The sequence below is a fragment of the Elephantulus edwardii genome, unplaced genomic scaffold (assembly GCF_000299155.1).
Source record: "Elephantulus edwardii isolate Elephantulus edwardi_28Jun2011 unplaced genomic scaffold, EleEdw1.0 scaffold00099, whole genome shotgun sequence".
In the NCBI taxonomy this organism is placed as follows: Eukaryota; Metazoa; Chordata; class Mammalia; order Macroscelidea; family Macroscelididae; genus Elephantulus; species Elephantulus edwardii.
In genome coordinates, this window is record NW_006399849.1 from 1,693,802 (window position 1) to 1,711,010 (window position 17,209).

At 38.8% G+C, this 17,209-nt stretch overlaps 1 protein-coding gene across 1 annotated transcript in view; it reads left to right on the top strand.

The window, feature by feature from the left end:
- LOC102877152 (probable dimethyladenosine transferase-like) overlaps positions 1-14,527 on the top strand; it is a 17,849-nt gene extending 3,322 nt beyond the window's left edge. Inside the window, exons 3-12 of the mRNA XM_006891506.1 lie at positions 315-401; positions 4,044-4,105; positions 4,188-4,281; positions 4,376-4,425; positions 6,742-6,865; positions 7,003-7,095; positions 9,840-9,904; positions 10,480-10,543; positions 13,514-13,620; positions 14,485-14,527. Of these exons, the coding sequence (XP_006891568.1) occupies positions 315-401; positions 4,044-4,105; positions 4,188-4,281; positions 4,376-4,425; positions 6,742-6,865; positions 7,003-7,095; positions 9,840-9,904; positions 10,480-10,543; positions 13,514-13,620; positions 14,485-14,527 (789 nt within the window). The remainder of the gene's footprint in view (positions 1-314; positions 402-4,043; positions 4,106-4,187; positions 4,282-4,375; positions 4,426-6,741; positions 6,866-7,002; positions 7,096-9,839; positions 9,905-10,479; positions 10,544-13,513; positions 13,621-14,484) is intronic.
- The last annotated feature ends 2,682 nt before the right edge of the window (positions 14,528-17,209 follow it).

Consider the following 17,209-nt stretch of genomic DNA (forward strand, 5'->3'; position numbering starts at 1 on the left):
GTGTACCGTCAAATCAGATCTGACTGGTACAGGAGGAGATTGTCCCTCCTTCCCCGGCAGAGCATCTGGTGGATTCGAACCGTGGACCTCTGGGATTGTAGTTGCAGCTCCTTGCCACTAGGCCACCAGAGCTCCCCCAGCATTTGCATTCTAGTTGCACTTCTTCTAGTCACATTTATTTGTTCTTTTGACAATCAAGAAACCTAAACATATAGACAAAGATTGCTTGAGGGCTTGTGAACTAAAATATTCAAGTGTAAGTTAAAATCAGTTTTCAGATGTCCCAGAAGAGCTAACTTTGTGCTTGCATTTAGGCTGCCTTGAGACCAACTGATGTCGTCTTGGAGGTTGGACCTGGAACAGGCAACATGACTGTAAAGTTGCTTGAAAAGGCAAAAAAGGTAAAATTGAAATTTATTGTTTTTGATGTAAAAAATGAATAGTACATTCAGCTCACTTACAGATTCTGTTTTAATTGTTGTTAGGTGCCGTTGAGTCAGAACTAATTCCTATAGCTGACCCTCCAGTAGGTTTTAAAAGGCTGTAAATCATATGGGAGGAGAGTGATCATTCTTCTTTCATGGAGCAGCTAATGGATTTGAACTGCCTGGCTTTAGGTTGGTAGTGCAGCTGCTTACAACCAGGCCACCAGAACTCCTTGGTTAATTGCTATTGTTTTACTGATAACTATTCATCTCTTGTAGAAATTTTAGGAAAATCAGAATATATTAGTTAGGGACAATAAGAAACCACATTACATATTTTGACACTGGGAATTTAATAGAAAATTGGTTATATGTTTTTTTGAGAACTAAAAAAACCAAAATGGTTCCCGGGAATAGTGATTGCAGAGAGCAGCTACTGCCTTTAGGCCTTGGCGAACATGGGAAGGAGCCTGAAGTTAACAGAATTCAAGGTTCAGGAGACCTGCAGACCTGGCTGTTAGGGGTGTCTTCTTTGTGTCTTAGTTGACTTAGCTTCTAATTAAATAGAACTTTTTTCCCCATTGTTACATTCCTTGGTAAAACCTTGAAGCACACTTTATGTGGCTTATGTGAATATAGTGTGGAAATAAGGCTAGAGGGAGGAGTTAAAACAATAAAACCACTGAAAGGCACTTTCCATCAAAGTGGTTCTTACTCAGTAGTGACTCTCCATTCAGTTTCCCAGGCTTTAAATCACAGCAGAAGGTGACTGCCCATATTTCTCCTGAGAAACAACTGTTGGACTTAACTACTGAAGACAAAGCCTTTCAGTGAGCAGTCCAGCACCTAACCTACTAAGCCAAGTGCTCCCTATGGGGTCTAGTAAAGGTTAATAATGCCAAGAACTAACAACTGCAACAAGCAGCCACCGTCCATATCCTTGAATGGGGAAGGGAGCAGAGCTGTGTTTATCAGAGGCACCAAAACCAGGAGCCATGGAAGAGAGGCTGCGGGATGCAGCCAGCAGCAGAACTGCAAGGCATGGTGCAGTTGTTAGACATTGGCTAATCCCTCCTATGTTATGCAGATAACACAACCTTGCTTGCTGAAATTGAGGAGGACCTGAAGCACTTGCTGCGGAAGGTCAAGGACTGTAGTCTTCAATATGGATTGAAGCTCAAAATCAAGAAGACAAAGATTGTCACCACTGGGCCAATTGGCCCTACCATGATAGATGGAGAAGAGATTGAGGTTGTTAACAATTATAGCTTGCTCAGCTCCTTAATCAATACTCTTGGTACCAGTATTGCACTGGGAAAATCTGTCAGGGACCTCTCCAAAGTACTAAAAAGAAGTGTTGTCTAGAGACCAAGGTGAGCCTGATCCAGATCATGATTTTTGCAATTACTTACTATGCATCAGAGAGCTGGATGACCAAGGATGACAGAAGAAGAATTGATGCCATCGAGTTGTGGTGCTGGAGAAGAGTCTTCAAAGTAACCATGATGAACTGCCAAGAAAACGAATAGTTCTGTCTTGGAAAGGGTCAAACCAAGTTTTTCCTGAGGGGCTAGGATTTTGAAGCTTCAGCTCACATACTTTGGGCATGTGGCCAAGAGGGATAGGTCCTTGGAGAAGGACATCATACTCGGAAGGGTGGACGGACAGCACAGGAGAGGGAGATTCCGGATAAGCTAGATTGATACAGTAACTGGGGCAATGGGGGTAGGTGTGTCGTAATCAGTGAGACTGGCTCAGGACAGGGTAGGCTTCAGAGTTCTTGTACATAGGGTCACTGTGAATCACAAGTGACTCAGAGGCACATAACAAACAGCAACAGCAACAATCCCTCCTGGGAGACAGGCTTTGGGAACTAGATTTGCATCTTCCTACAGTCCATTACAGGAAAAGGTATGATTAACGAATCTTGGAGATGAATGGAGTAAATAACACATACATCTCATCTATAGATGATGCCATCCTTGAAATCTGTAAAACATTAGCCAATGTAATAAAATTTTGATCATTATTTGCATGTTTCTTCATGTACTTGATGGGATCAGATGCATTGCAAGATGGTATGGCCATTGATTCTTGTTACCTACTTGAGAAGTTATCCTTGTATTCTAGTTATCCTATAGATTTTAGATTTTGATAGGAGAGCTCTGGTGGCCTAGTCCATGGGGAGTTACACAGCAAATCCAAAGGCAATGCCTCTCTGGTAGTTTGAATCTACCAGCAGCAAAAAGATGGACAATCTCATCCCATGGAATTTTTAATCAGCTTTGATTCATTGGCAACCAGTTTTTTATTTTTAGTGCATTAGAGCAATTGACATTTGCTTTCTACCCTCCAGTGTAAGAAATTTGACTACACAGACATACCATAGCAGTTGGGGTTTTTTATTTTTTTTATTTTTTTTTATTTTTTAAATCATTTGTTCAGCTGTAAAGAATGGATCCAGACGAAATGTGTAAAATATGGTCATTCTGATGATTACTTGAGTTGTTATGTTCCGTCAATTTGGATCAGACTTGTAGTTGACCCTCCAGCAGGTTTTTAGAGGCACAAGAAGAGATTGCTTGTCCTTGTCCTGTGGAGCAGCTGGTTGATTCAAACCACATGCATTTGAGATTTGCAGCACAACTTCTTATCACTAGGCCACCAGAGCTCCTTGATTACTTTGGTAGAATTCTTATATAATCTGGTTGTCTACTCTCTTGGGTTGTGTTTTTTTGTGTTAGGTTGTGTTTTTTTCTTTGAACTAACAGAAAAGGTCATTGACCACTGGACTAATAGGCAGTGTCATGATGGATGGAGAGGGAATTGAAACTGTCAGCAGCATTATCTTGCTTCACAATTAACACTTTTGGTACCAGTAGTCAGGTAATAGGAGACACATTGCAGTCAGAAAATCTGCATTCAGAGAGACCTTTCCAAATTATTGAGGAATAATGATGTCAGTTTGAGGACTAAGTTGTGTCTGATTTGGGCCATAATTTTTCTGATCACTTATTACGGATCCAAGAACTGGACAATGAATAAGGATGGCAGAAAAAGAATTGATGCTTTTGATCTGTGGTATTAGAGAAGAGTACTGAACATCCCATGGACGGCCAAGAGAACAAATAGACATGTCTTGGAGAGGGTACAGCCAGAGTGCTCTATGGAGGCAAGAATGATGAGGCTTCGCCTAATATACTTTGGACATGTTGCTAGGAGGTGTTATTTCTTGGAGAAGGACATGGTGCTGGGAAGGGTGAAGGGGTCAGCAAAGGAAAGGAAGACCGTCAGCCAGGCAGATTGACACAGTGCCTGCTGCAAAGGGCTCTTGTGTGTCAGGAACTGTGAGGATAGAGCAGGATAGAGTAGGGTTCAGATTCTTTATTCATAGGATCACTGTGAGTCATACTCGATTTGATGGCTCCGAACAACAAAAATCATAGAAAAGGATAGAATTGAAAAATTACTGGTCATAGAGTTGAGAAAGACAATGTAAATTATGAGAAAAATCTTCTGTCATTTATCTCAAGGATATTTTTTCTTTTTAGATAGATGCATTGTTAAAATAGGTGCATTCAAGCATTTTCCAATGTAAAGAAACTTTTTTAATTTTAGGTAGTTGCTTGTGAACTTGATCCAAGGCTAGTAGCTGAACTCCACAAAAGAGTTCAGGGCACGTAAGTATACCTTATAAAATTAAAATTCATTTCAGTCTGTTGAAACAACATTCATTTAAAAATTTTATCTTCTCATCATCAGACCTCTAGCCAGCAAACTTCAAGTAATGGTGGGTGATGTGTTGAAAAGTGATTTACCGTTCTTTGATGCTTGTGTCGCCAATCTGCCTTACCAGGTAAGTCCTTGCATTGTTAGGAACAGTGTTCCCAGTGCTGCTCTGCTATGAAAGAACTAGTTTCTGGAAATAACTAGCTTTTTATTTTTTACAGATTTCTTCTCCTTTTGTCTTCAAGCTCTTGTTGCACCGACCTTTCTTTAGGTATGTGACCAAAAATTGTATGCAGTTACTGCCAAATCTTAGAAAGATTGACAGTTTAGACTATGAATGATGGAAGTCAGTGCAATTGAAAGACTGTTAGAAAATTTGTTCTGAAGAAAATGAATTTTTTTTTAATTATTATTATTAAATTTTATTAGTTTCAATGAACATTCACAGGGATTCTGGGCTTTCACTCCTTCATTGCCGCACCATTCTCTCCACCCTCCTCCCCAGTTTGTTCTTCTTCCCCGCCATCCGAATGTCTGTTTTAATTGTCCAGTTGCCACAGTGCTTGTCAAAGTCAGTTCTGATTAATCTCCTTTGTCGGTGTGTCCTTTGCCATTCCCTATCACTCCTCCCTGAGAGAGACTTCACCCTGATTCATAAGGAAAAGGGGATGGCGTATTCTCTTAGCTACTTCCTGCTGAAAAGGGACGCTGTGGGTTTCAGGGTGAAGATCTTCTCTCACTACTCTAAAGGGCCCCTTTGGCAGTAGGAAGCACATAGACTATTATGGAGATTGATTTTGGAATTTAGATGCACTCTTATTGATCGTGTTTGGCTGTACATGTTCATATCCTTGAAGATGTATCATGGGGATGTTGCAACCTAGAAGACAAAAATTTGACTAACAAGTTATAAGTACATGAGTCAAAAATTATGGAAAAGTAAAAGAAAAGATTCTTTCATTGAAGAAAATGAATTTGTTGGAAGGTGTTTCTTCCTTTCCTCCCTTCTTCATTGTCCTTGCTTTTTCTTCCTTTTTACTTCCTCCTTCCCTGTCTGTCCTGGACAGTTATTTGTCTGTTAGGAAGTATTATCTGAGTGCTGCATTGGAAGCTAGGCAGGCTTTTCTTATTTACTAATCCTTGGTCAGGCTTTTGGTTTCCTAGAAAACTGCAGTGGTCTCCAATCTGACTTCTAGTATGGTATGTACTAGTAGTTTCCAAATTGCAAGTGTAAAAAACCCTTGTGCTGTTGATTTAGACTCGTGACAACCCTTAGTGTGTAGCGCAGAATTGCTCACTGGGGCTTTCAAGGCCTGCCTTCTGAAAGGCCTCTCTTCGCTCAATCCAGAAGTCCTTTGGCTTAACTGTTGGTACCACTCAAAGACTCAACACCCCTTTGTAGTCATAGAGTCAACTTAAGAGTCATAATATTTTTTCATTTAAATAGGTCAGAAGGCATTGCATGTGGTTGAGTAATTACTTTCAGTAATTTGTTCCAGTTGTTATGTGCTGTCGAGTCGCCTGTGACTCTTAGCGACCCCATGTACAACAACAGCTCTGAACCCTGTCCTGTCTTGAGCCAGTCTCACTGATTCTGACACATCAATCCCCATTTTCCCAGTTACTGTATTAATTCATCTCATCTGGGGTCTTCCTTTTCTGCACTGTTCCTCCACCCTTCCGAGCATGATGTCCTTCTCTTAGGACCGATCTCTCCTGGCCATATGCCCAAAGTATGTGAGACAGCTTTAAAATCCTAGCCTCCAAGGAAAAACCTGGTTTTACCCTCTTCAAGATAAGACCTATTGTTTTTTTGGCAGTCCATGGTATGTTCAGTCTCTTCCCCAGCACCACAACTCAAAAGGCATCAATTCTTCTGTCATCTTTAATCAGTCTAGCTCTCTGATGGCATAGCAGGTAAATGGAAAGACCATGGCCTGGATCAGGCGTACCTTAGTCTATAGATTGACATCATTGAATTGCACAGGGATTAGTAAACTGAATTGCAGTGTCAAATACATTTTTCCGTGTGGTTTATCGTCAGAAAGTTTGGAAAAGCAAAGCCTACCTTTGAAAATTCACTGTTCAGAGAGACTTCAAAAAATGTCCTCATTTAAATGAATGAATTCATAAATCTTTATTTTTTTAATCTGTTAAATCATGGAGATGCTGAATGGCACAGCCTGCCTCTCCAGCCTCAGCTTTTTCCTAAGGATGGTTACCCCCTAACCCCTGTACATGATTCTGCTCTTGAGTCCATACTGTTTTGGTTTTGTTTTCCCAGAAGTGCTGATCTGAAATAAATACTCTTTTGATCATTGAGGGCTCATATTTGCTGACTTCCATGGAGTAAGGAGTGCAGCCACTCGGAAAACAAATCCAGCTGACTAATTTTGTGCTAGTAACTAAAGCTAAAGCAGAAAGTGTTCTCCTAAAGCTATTCGTTGAATCACAGGCATTAACTACAAATAGCTGCTTTTTGTTTTTTCTATTCAAAGGAAATTCTTTAATGTTAAAATATGTTTAATAGTTATAAGTGATAACTTGTAAGTTATAAACCTTTTTTCCTCCCCTGCTTTATTCTTAGATGTGCTATCCTCATGTTTCAAAGAGAATTTGCTCTCCGACTGGTTGCAAAACCTGGGGACAAGTTATACTGCAGACTCTCAATTAATACACAGCTTTTAGCACGTGTAGACCATCTAATGAAAGTAAGTCATTTTATTATTGAAATAGTCGGGCTTAATTCATCCTTGAACTTTTTGCTATGCCTTTTGTGGGGAGAATATCTTTGATTATTAACTCAGTATGTCTTTAAAAACTTCTTAGAAATTTTTTGGGTTTTTAGGTTGGGAAGAATAACTTCAGACCACCACCCAAGGTAGAATCCAGTGTTGTAAGGATTGAACCTAAGAACCCGCCACCACCAATCAACTTTAAGGTGAGGTTAAAATTCCAGGTCATTCAATTAAAAAAAATCCAGGTTGGACAGTGTGTATTTATAGCAGTATAAAAATACTGAATCAACCTAAATTTCACCTATAGGAAAATGTTAATTATAGTCAGCTCTACCGTGAAGTCGGAATTGACTCAGCTGACCCTCCAGTGGGTTATTGGAGGCTGTAATCCCACTGGAGGCTACCCGTATTTTTCCTGAGTAACTGCCGGTGGATTCAACACCAAAGTGGTGCCACCTTTGGGTTACCAGAGTAGGGCATCCCTATAATGGAGTTGTTTTTGTTATATGCTGTTAAATCGGAATCGTCTCAGAATTGACCCTACATCAGATTTATGTTGTTATGTTGTTGTTATGTGCTGTCGAGTCGCTTGCGACTCATAGCGACCGTATGTACAACAGCCCTAAACTCCGCTCTGTCCTGTGCCAATCGCACTGTCTCTGACACTCCCATCCCAGTTATCCCGGTCACTGAATCAGTCCACCTCAAAGAGGGTCTTCCTCTCCTGCGCCGTCCCTCCACCTTCCCAAGCATGATATCCCTCTCTAAGGACCAGTCTCTCCTCACAACATGTCCAAAGTATGTTAGAGGGAGCCTCAGAATCCTTGCCTCCAAGGAGCCACCTGGTTTAACCCTTTCCAGGACAAATCTGTTTGTTTTCCTAGCAGTCCATGGTATTCTCAGTACTCTTCTCCAGCACCACAGCTCAAAGGCATCAATTCTCCTTCTATCCTCCTTGGTCATTGTCCAACTCTCTGATGCATAACAAGTGATTGCGAAGACCATAGCCTGTATCAGACACACCTTAGTCTCCAGAGAGACACCATTGCTCTTGAGTACTTTGGAGAGGTCCCTAACAGCAGGCTTTACCATGGCAATGCGCCTTTTAATTTCCTGGCTGCTGGTGCCAAGAGTGTTGACTGTGGAGCCAAGTAAACTATAGCTGTGTACAATCTCAATCTCTTCACCATCCATCCTGATGCTGCCAATTGGTCCAGTGGTGAGAATCTTTGTCTTCTTGACATTGAGCCTCAATCCATATTGTAGGCTGCAGTCCTTGACACTCTGCAGCAGGCGCTTCAGGTCCTCTTCAGTTTCAGCAAGCAGGGTTGTGTCATCTGCATCAGATTTGTAGAGGCTGTAAATCACACAGGAGGAGACTGCCCATCTTTCCCAGCTGTGTGCCTTTGAGTTGGCAGCACAACTCTTTGCCACAAGGCCACCAGAACTCCCTTATAATGGAATAGGTAGAATAATTTAACGCAAGATAGTTCAACGATCTGAAAAGGCAATGGGAGAATCCTTACAATGTGTAAACATAGTAGATTGCATTTTGAGCAAGATGATAGCTGTGGAAAAGAGCTATTTTAATGTGACTTTACAAGAATATAAGATAAATGGACTATCTTTGACAACTACAATTCTTGCCAATTCAAAAGAGAGAGAAATCCAGTTCAGTTGATTTAAACCACAGCAAAGTTAGGCTGGTGAAAAGCATGACTGAGAGTAAATGAGGTGGTTTAGGTGGGTTGTGCAGGCTGTATCTTAAATCATGTTTGTTTTGAATCATTTAAAAAATCCATGTCAGTGAGCAAGTTACAACTAATAGGGTCCCCATAGACACTGGAGAATTGACCCACAGGGTTTCCAAATTTTAATCTTTACAGACAGAAGGATGAGCAGTTCCCTGCAGTGTGATTTATTGCTAATGAAAACCTACTAGGGGGTCGGTTATGAGTTGGTTCTAACTCAACAGTACAAAACAACAATTTCTACTAAACCAGACTGCTAAACTTCTGAGGAGTGGCTGAGTGGTGCAATGAATGCACTGATCTTTTGATTCTATGGTGAGTGCTTTAGCCACTGAGCCACCAGAGCGCCTTTAGAAAATTATACTGATGATGAAAGAAAAGTCATGTTGTCTGTTAAGATGGTGGAACAATTTTTTTTTTTTTTATATTAAGGAGAAAATAATCCGTAAGAGACAGAAAAGTGCAAAACTCTGTGCCAGCCAGATGAAAACGCTTATTTTTGTGGTATATTTTTGTGGTATATATTTTCATCACTCTAGAAGATTCCCTTCAGTTTTATGTATTGAAAGACAGAAACACTACCACAACAGTGTGGTGCTGGAGAAGAGTCTTGAACATACCATGGACCACCAAGAAAATAAATAGGTCTATCTTGGAAAGGGTAAAACAAAGTTTCTCCTTAGAGGCTAGGATTTTGAAGCTTCAGCTCACATACTTTGGGCATGTAGCCAAGAGGGATCGATCCTTGGAAAAGGACATCATGCTCAGAAGAGTGGAGGGACAGTGCAGGAGAGGAAGACCTCAGATAAGATGGATTGATAGAGTAACTGGGGCAATGGAAGTAGTGTCATAGTCAGTGAGACTGGCTCAGGACAGGACGGGTTTCAGAGCTCTTGTACATAGGGACACTATGAGTTGCAGGCAACTTGATGGTACATAACAATAAAGACAAGAGTGAGCTCTGGTGGCCTAGTGGATGCAGTTGCACTGCCAACTCAAAAGGCTAATGGTTCAAATCCACTCGCTGTTCTGTGGGAAAAAGATGAGCACTCTCCTTTTGTGCTTTATAGCTTCTGAAAATCCATTAGTGATCCAGCTAGGAGTTGGTTCCAGTTTGATGACCATGAGTTAGTAAGTAAAGAGAGACAAGAAATTTGATCTTTTCCAATAAAGAAGATACCTGTCATCTGTTTCAGGAATGGGATGGCCTCGTAAGAATCACCTTTGTTAGGAAAAACAAGACACTGTCTGCTGCATTTAAGTAAGTATTTCACTGATACATATGTGAAAGGCTTCCACTACTGAAGCTGCTAAGTACTAGAATTCGATCCTTTTCCTGAAAGAAAACATTGCCTTACACCAAACACTCATTTCCAGACACACTCCACCTTTTAAACTAACTTGGTACTTAAGAGAGGTAGACTAATTTATGTAAGAAAGTTCATAGTGTTGGGAGAGGTTTCTTTTTCAAAATGCAGAAACAACAAACTTTGAGCATGTCTTGTTTTTCCTGAGTAAAATGGGTTATGAATGGAGCCCTTTCACACTGTGAAAGATCCATGCATGCCTTTATAAACAAGGAAAATTTTACACGACAGTTTAGGGGCTCTATGAGTACAGAAAAAAAAAAGAGAAGCATCTTATTTTTGCAGGGGTTAAAGAGTTTTCTTTTTTTTTCAGACAATGTTCTGCAGTCTAAGGTGTTTAGTATGACTTGACTTAGGTGTTTTGTGTGACTTCACATCCTAAATGTTTCATTAATGTTGGTTTCATTAATTTATAAAGAGTTACTGTTTCATAATATGGAGCATGAACTTAATTTTTACCTTACTGTAGGTCAAGTGCTGTGCAACAACTGCTTGAAAAAAACTACAGAATTCACTGTTCAATCCATAACATTGTAAGTAGGAAATGCTTTTGTGGTTTCAGTGATGTGTTGCTTTTTCAGTGTTCCTTTTCAGTCATTACAGAATTCTTAATTTGTACATATCCTACATATTCAATGTTGTTAGGTGCCTTTGACTTGACTAAAACTGACCCAGCAAACAAAACATCTGCATTTTGCCTGTCTGGAGCCATCCTCACAGTTTGCACCATGGCCATTGTTGTACTCACTAGGTCAGTCCATCTCATTGAAGGTCTTTCTCTTTCACTGACCTTTGTCAGCATGGTGTCTTTTCCCAATGACTGTCCCCTCCTAATAACATGCCCAAAGTATGAGAAGTAGTTTCACTGTCTTTGCCACTGAGGAACACTGTGGTTGTTCTTCCTTCAAGATGATTTGTTCTTTTGGCAGTCATGAGATCTTTAATACCGTAACACAATTCAGAGGCATGGATTCTTCTGTCAACCTTATTCATTACCAATTTTCAGATGCATAGGAAGTAATTGAAAATACTGTGGCTTGTATCAAGCACAGCTTCTTATTTAAACCAACATCCTTGTTCTTAAGCACATTAAAGAGGTTTTTGACAGCAGATTTTCCCAATTCAATATGGCTGCTATCAATGGGTATTAATGGCGATTCAAGTAAAGTGAAATCATTGACAACCTGTTGTTGAGCCTAAATAAGTACTTCAAGTCTTCTTTACTTTGTGCAAGCAAGGTTGTCTCATTTGCATAACAGTGGCTGTTGGTAAGCTTTCATACAATCATAATGCTACCTTCTTCATATAATTTAGCTTTTCCAATGATTTTCTCACCATACAGTTTGGAAATGGAGAATGGTACAACTCTGATGCATATACCTTTAATAATTTTTAAACCCCTTCTCCTGTTCAAACAACTGCGTCTTGGTCTATGTCTAGATTTTGCATAATTAAATGTTCTGGAATTAAGTTTCTCAATATTAGTCATAATTGGTTATGTTCTAGTCAAATGTTTTTCCATAATCCATAAAACAAGTAAACATCCTTCTGGTATCTTCTGCTTTCAGCAGAGATCCATGTGACATCAGGGATATCCCTTGTTCCACAGCCTCTTCTGAATCTAGCTTGAATTTTTGGCTGCATAATACAAACTCCACGGTAGCAGAATAGACATTCTCCTCCTTTGTGATTAACTGCCTCTGAAAACACGCTGGAGGGTCAGCTGTGAGTCAGTTCTGATTCTGTGATACACAACAATACCAATGCAGAAAAACGATTGCCCTTGACTCAGAACTTACAGCTGACCTCAGAGTTTTTAGGTGATATGCTGCTAAAGAGGCTGCTCATCTTTCTGCCATAGAGCTGCTAGTGGATTAGAATCATTAGGTGCTACTAGGAATTTGAAGCTCTGCCTCACTTACTTTGGGCACGTGGCCAGGAGAGAAGGGTCCTTGGAAAAGGATGTCAGGCTCAGTAGGGTGGACGGACAGCACAGGAGAGGGAGACCCTAGATGAGATGGACTGATATAGTAACTGGGGTGATGGGGGTTGGTGTGTCACAATTAGTGAGACTGGCTCAGGAGAGGGCAGGGTTTAGAGCTGTTGTACATAGAGTTGCTAGGCATAGCAGGCGACTCAGCCAATAACATTGTATGACAGGTTTGAAAGCAGGAGTGGCATCCACTTCCTAAACAACTTGCCTCCAGAAACACTATGAACTTTGAGAAATGTTAATAGTTGTAGAGGGGCTTCAGGCCTTTTGTTCATAGGGTTGCTGTGATTCATGCTTGACTCGAAGGCAATCAACAACTACCACCTTTGTATTAGCTGTGCAGCTAGGGACTATTCCACTAGGGTTTCCTAAGATGATACAACTTTAAAAATTCTACTAGATCAATGCTACTCCTAACACTTTGAATAGATCTGAACAGATCATCCCTTCTTTAAACTACCACTGGCAATTTTTAGCCAAGAATCTGATTGGACCTAATCATAACTTTCTCAAAGCTTCAGGTCTTTGTAGTTTCACAAGGCTTTATATAATTGTCTACATCACCTGTCCTTTGACTTGTGACCAATCCATTCTTGGGTCTAGTTCATTGCTCTCATTTGCATTGTATTAGATTGTGCAACTACTTGTGCCACTACTAACCTAAAAGGTTTGTGATTTGGACCTACCCAGTGGCTCTGTGGGAAGGCTGGCTTTTCTGGATTGTTGAGTTGGAGCTGATCCTCCAGCAGGTTTTCAGATGCAATTAATCACACAGGAGAAGACTGCCTGTCTTTCTCCCACAGAGCTACCAAGAACCCCCCCACAAAACAGTTCTATACTCAGTGTCACCAGGAGTAGGAATCAGTTGAGTAGCAATGGATATTTGCTTTTTGTAACATTTTTCTACTCAGAAATGGAAATAGTTAAATTATAGGCTCATTATCCAATTTCTTATTGTGAGCCTTTCTTTGACATTACCTGTACACATACCTATTTTCACTAACTTAAAACATTAACCTAGTATAAAAACAAATTTCCTTTTGTATTTTTTACTCCTTTTAGTGTGGCACACTGCTATTTTTTCTCTTTTATGTAGTCATTAGACATCTAAGTATGAAAATATTAAACTAAGAAAAATCTTTGGATGAAAAATTCTGAGTAGAAAAGACTTAATATTCTTAAGGGTTGAACAAGTTAAGCAAAATTTTTTGTCAAGTTGAAATCTGTGCCAGAAATATTATTTGAAAAGGAATTAACTGCTTTATAATATACAGCTTTTATGTTCTGAAACCAGTAGCTATTTTGGGACTTTAGCAGTTATATCTGATGCGAGTAAGTATTGTGTGGTAAAGATTTTTTAGTTAGTTATTTAACTTTGTCTGCATAATCAGGGTTTCCACCCTGTTATGAATAGAGTATTAACAGTTACAATTTACTGAGTTTAAAAAAAATAAAAGTCAGGTTGACTTCTTTAAAGATATGTTGTTTATTTCTGATTTTATACTGATAGGTAATACCAGAAGATTTCAGCATAGCAGATAAAATACAGCAAATCCTAACCAACACAGGCTTTAGTGATAAACGGGCCCGTTCCATGGACATAGATGACTTCATTAGGTAATTACATTTTAAGTGTTAACATTTCTTTATCATGACACCTTCAGATGAAGAGATTTAAAGGCTTTCGAGTGGTATAAGGTGCTACCTGGGAGTTATTGCATAGCACTTCCATGGTATGGAATAGTATTTGGTGTAGAAGATGGAAGCTAGTTAGCTGCAGCAGAATGAACTTTTTTTTTTTTAAAGAATAGTAGTAGAGAACAGTCAGAGCCAGAAAATAGCCTTTGTGTCAGTGTGTTGTGTGTCCTCTCTTCTCTACATCCCCATCTCAATCATAACCTTAATAATTTTTTTTTCAAAATAGCTTGTAAGGTAGAATGACACTTTCCTAACCTGTAGTTGGATCTGGGTCGTCCCCCCACCCTGAGTTGGAAAACAGCCAGTTGTTAAATAGATATTATACATAATGTTTTTTTGTAATTGCAATATGCAGTTTACCACCTACAATCTTATATTTAGGTAGCCACACAGGGAAGCAGGAAGTTGAACAGAGTGAGTATACAGATGATTAGGCCACTGATTTGCCTCTAAAATCCAAGCAGTTTTTTGTTTAGGTAGCACACTGAAGTGGAAAGAGTTCAAAGTCAGACTAAGTCTAAAATAATTTGAGTCAGATTCTTTTTTGATTCAGCTTCATATATATGGGTTCGGGTAACAGAAGCACTAACATAGGTGGCTTTATTTAGTTACTGTGTATCTTAAGAAATTAATTTGGGAAGTAAAGTTTCTTTAAGTGGTTAGTGTCAGGAAGAGGCAGCTTCATGAATTCAGTAACATAGTCCTGTGTTAGAAATCGCTGGGTAGGAACTACATAATGTTATGTGATGGTCTTTTAATGCTATCTCAATTTGTTTTTTTCAGATTGCTACATGGATTCAATGCAGAAGGGATCCATTTTTCTTAGACATCTGGAAAGCAGCACTTGTCAAGAGCAAGAGGTGAAAAAAAAAATCCACCCTGGATTATATATTCTTTAATGGTTTGAGAAGATGAACTGCATTTTGTACTTTTGGTACAGTATTTGCTGGACTGCCTTTTTTTACTTAATACTACTGTTGTCACCATTTATTCTGAATTTTAAAGGAAGTCAGTTCTAGGAGCCCAGGTGGTGCAGCAATCACATACTCTATTAACCAGAAGGTTGACAGTTTGAATCTGCCAGCTGCTTTGCAGGAAAACAGTGTGGCAGTCTGCTTCCATTAAGATTTACAGCCCTGGAAATCAGCCTTGGAAATCAGTTTTAAGTACCCAGAGTTTGTTTTGTGCATGTTCTGTATCAGGCAGGGTCCAGTCCATACTCATCATCTTCCAAGCTCAAAAGCCGCACACACGCACAACTTTACATTTACCATTTCTAACAGTTTATTATATAAAGATGTTATTTTCTTACTAGATATTTTCTTAATTACTGTGAGGACCATTTGGAGCTATGTCCCTCAAATAATAAGAGTTACAGTAGGCTTGACTAGTCACCTATCTCCTTAGTCACAATTGCTTCTCTCTAGTTCCTATTTACCCTGTAGTGTAGTTTCTAACAATTTCACTTGTTCATCATTATGAGACTCACTTAAGGTCCTGGGTGGTGAGCCTCAGTCTGCTACTGCCACCATGTGGTGCCTGATGTTACTTCTGGGCATAATTTCTACGTTTAAAATAAAGCTTATTTAGAAGGATATAAACCATAAAGTTCTGTTGTTTTTATTTCTTGGGAAGATAGTTAACCTCCTGCTCTTGAAAACAGCCACCACGTTTATAGGCTTCCCTTCACCCCGTGTATCTGATGAATAGAAATCAAGTTGTTTTAAAACAATATATCTCATAAACATGTCTATGAATTACTATGTTTAAGTTATCAAATTACTATTTATGGAATTTTATAAAGAATTAAAGAGGACTGGGTTATTTATATAATAAAAGTAAAACATTTTCACTGAGAATGACTAACTTTATACCTAGGCTTGATAAAAGGAAAATATCCAGATTAATTCCCAAAAGTATACTGAAGTAAACCCAGAAGGGAAGTTATTTGTCTAAACAGATTTTTTTTTTATTTAAAAAAATCCAACAACCTGGCTTTAATAACAGGCAATTTCTACATAATTAAAATAATGCATATTCCTATTTATTGACTGAAGGGTATTAGCTTTCAGGACTGAGAAGTACCAAAGAATGTGTAATTCAGACCAAAGTTACTTTAAATAATAACTCTACCAAATCACTTGTTAATCTCACAAAACTACTTGACAAAGCTCATTTGTATCATCTCTTTGTAACTCCAAACAGCAAAATTTTAATTTAAAAATTTTTATTCTGCTTAGGTAATTCCCTAATAAAGCGTAGGACAATATTATAATTTACCTTCAAGATCTGGTACTGATTTTTAAACCAGTTATTAATAAAGGCAGTATATTTATCAGAGACAAAAGACCTTCCAAAGATAGTGGTACCCACTTAATAAAGTTGTGCTTTTAAGTGAGCATGGTCTCTTTATTGCCCTTTGGAAACTGGCAAATTCCCCAAAACTACCTTTTAAAATGCCTACTACTGTCCAGAGCAGTTCTGCACACTTATTCGCTTGGTTAAAAAAAAAAAAAAAAAATCGCTTGGTTAAAAAAAAAAAAAAAGATGTTATAGTGAAAGAAAACCTGAATTCCTTACCAAAATATAAAAAAAAAAGGCTGAAGTTATATCAAAAAGTCATTCCATAAATTTATTAATGAGCACAATGTGAAAAATCTACATTTGCTTTTGATCTCATTTTACAGAGGAGCTTTTTCACCATGGTGTCAGGGTTTCCCACAACTAACCTTGGAATTCTGTGAACAGTGAAGTAGAGAATCTGGCTCATGTGACTCTCTATTCATAGCTTCCCTTTTAGCCCACAAGAATGAGCTAACAGTTCCCTCGGTAAGTCAAAGAGATCTTGCAGAGTTTGTTGGTAATCTGTTCCTAGACACACTGTCCTGGGAACTGAGAAAACTCCTAGAGAGAAATTATACATCTTTAATAAAATATTTACATGAGAAGTGGCCAGTTTTTCTTCCCTAGTGTAGCCATTTGTAAAAAAGCGCTGCCATTTAAAAAGTAGCATATGCCAATCTACTGGTGAGAATTTGGTGAATCTCACCAAATGGTGCAACATCACAGATTAGGTACTTGGTTGAGCTTGGGTTAGTTAGATCTGCCTTTTAAGGCAAAGTCAACTTTTTAAAAAGTAGAATTCTTTTTTTTAAAGGTTGGTAGGTACTTTCTACACTTGGCTTAAACTAGCAGTTCTACTGTGGACTATTTTCAATGTACATGTAAATAATGTTCATGCAGTAGAAGCCAATTTTCTTTAATAGTACATTAAAAGGGTACACTTTTGGGTGCTATGGGACACTTCAACTTAAGTAATGGTATTGGTAAGGATCAAATTGCACTATTAGTCTTGTTAATACCACACTGGAACACACACTGCATATACATGTATTATCCTAAGATAAAACTCTTCTCAGAATGTCTTTACTTTTTATTATACACCATCTAATTTATATTTTAGTTCTTTACAAAGGAAAAGCTAAGAAAATTATAACCACGTTATATG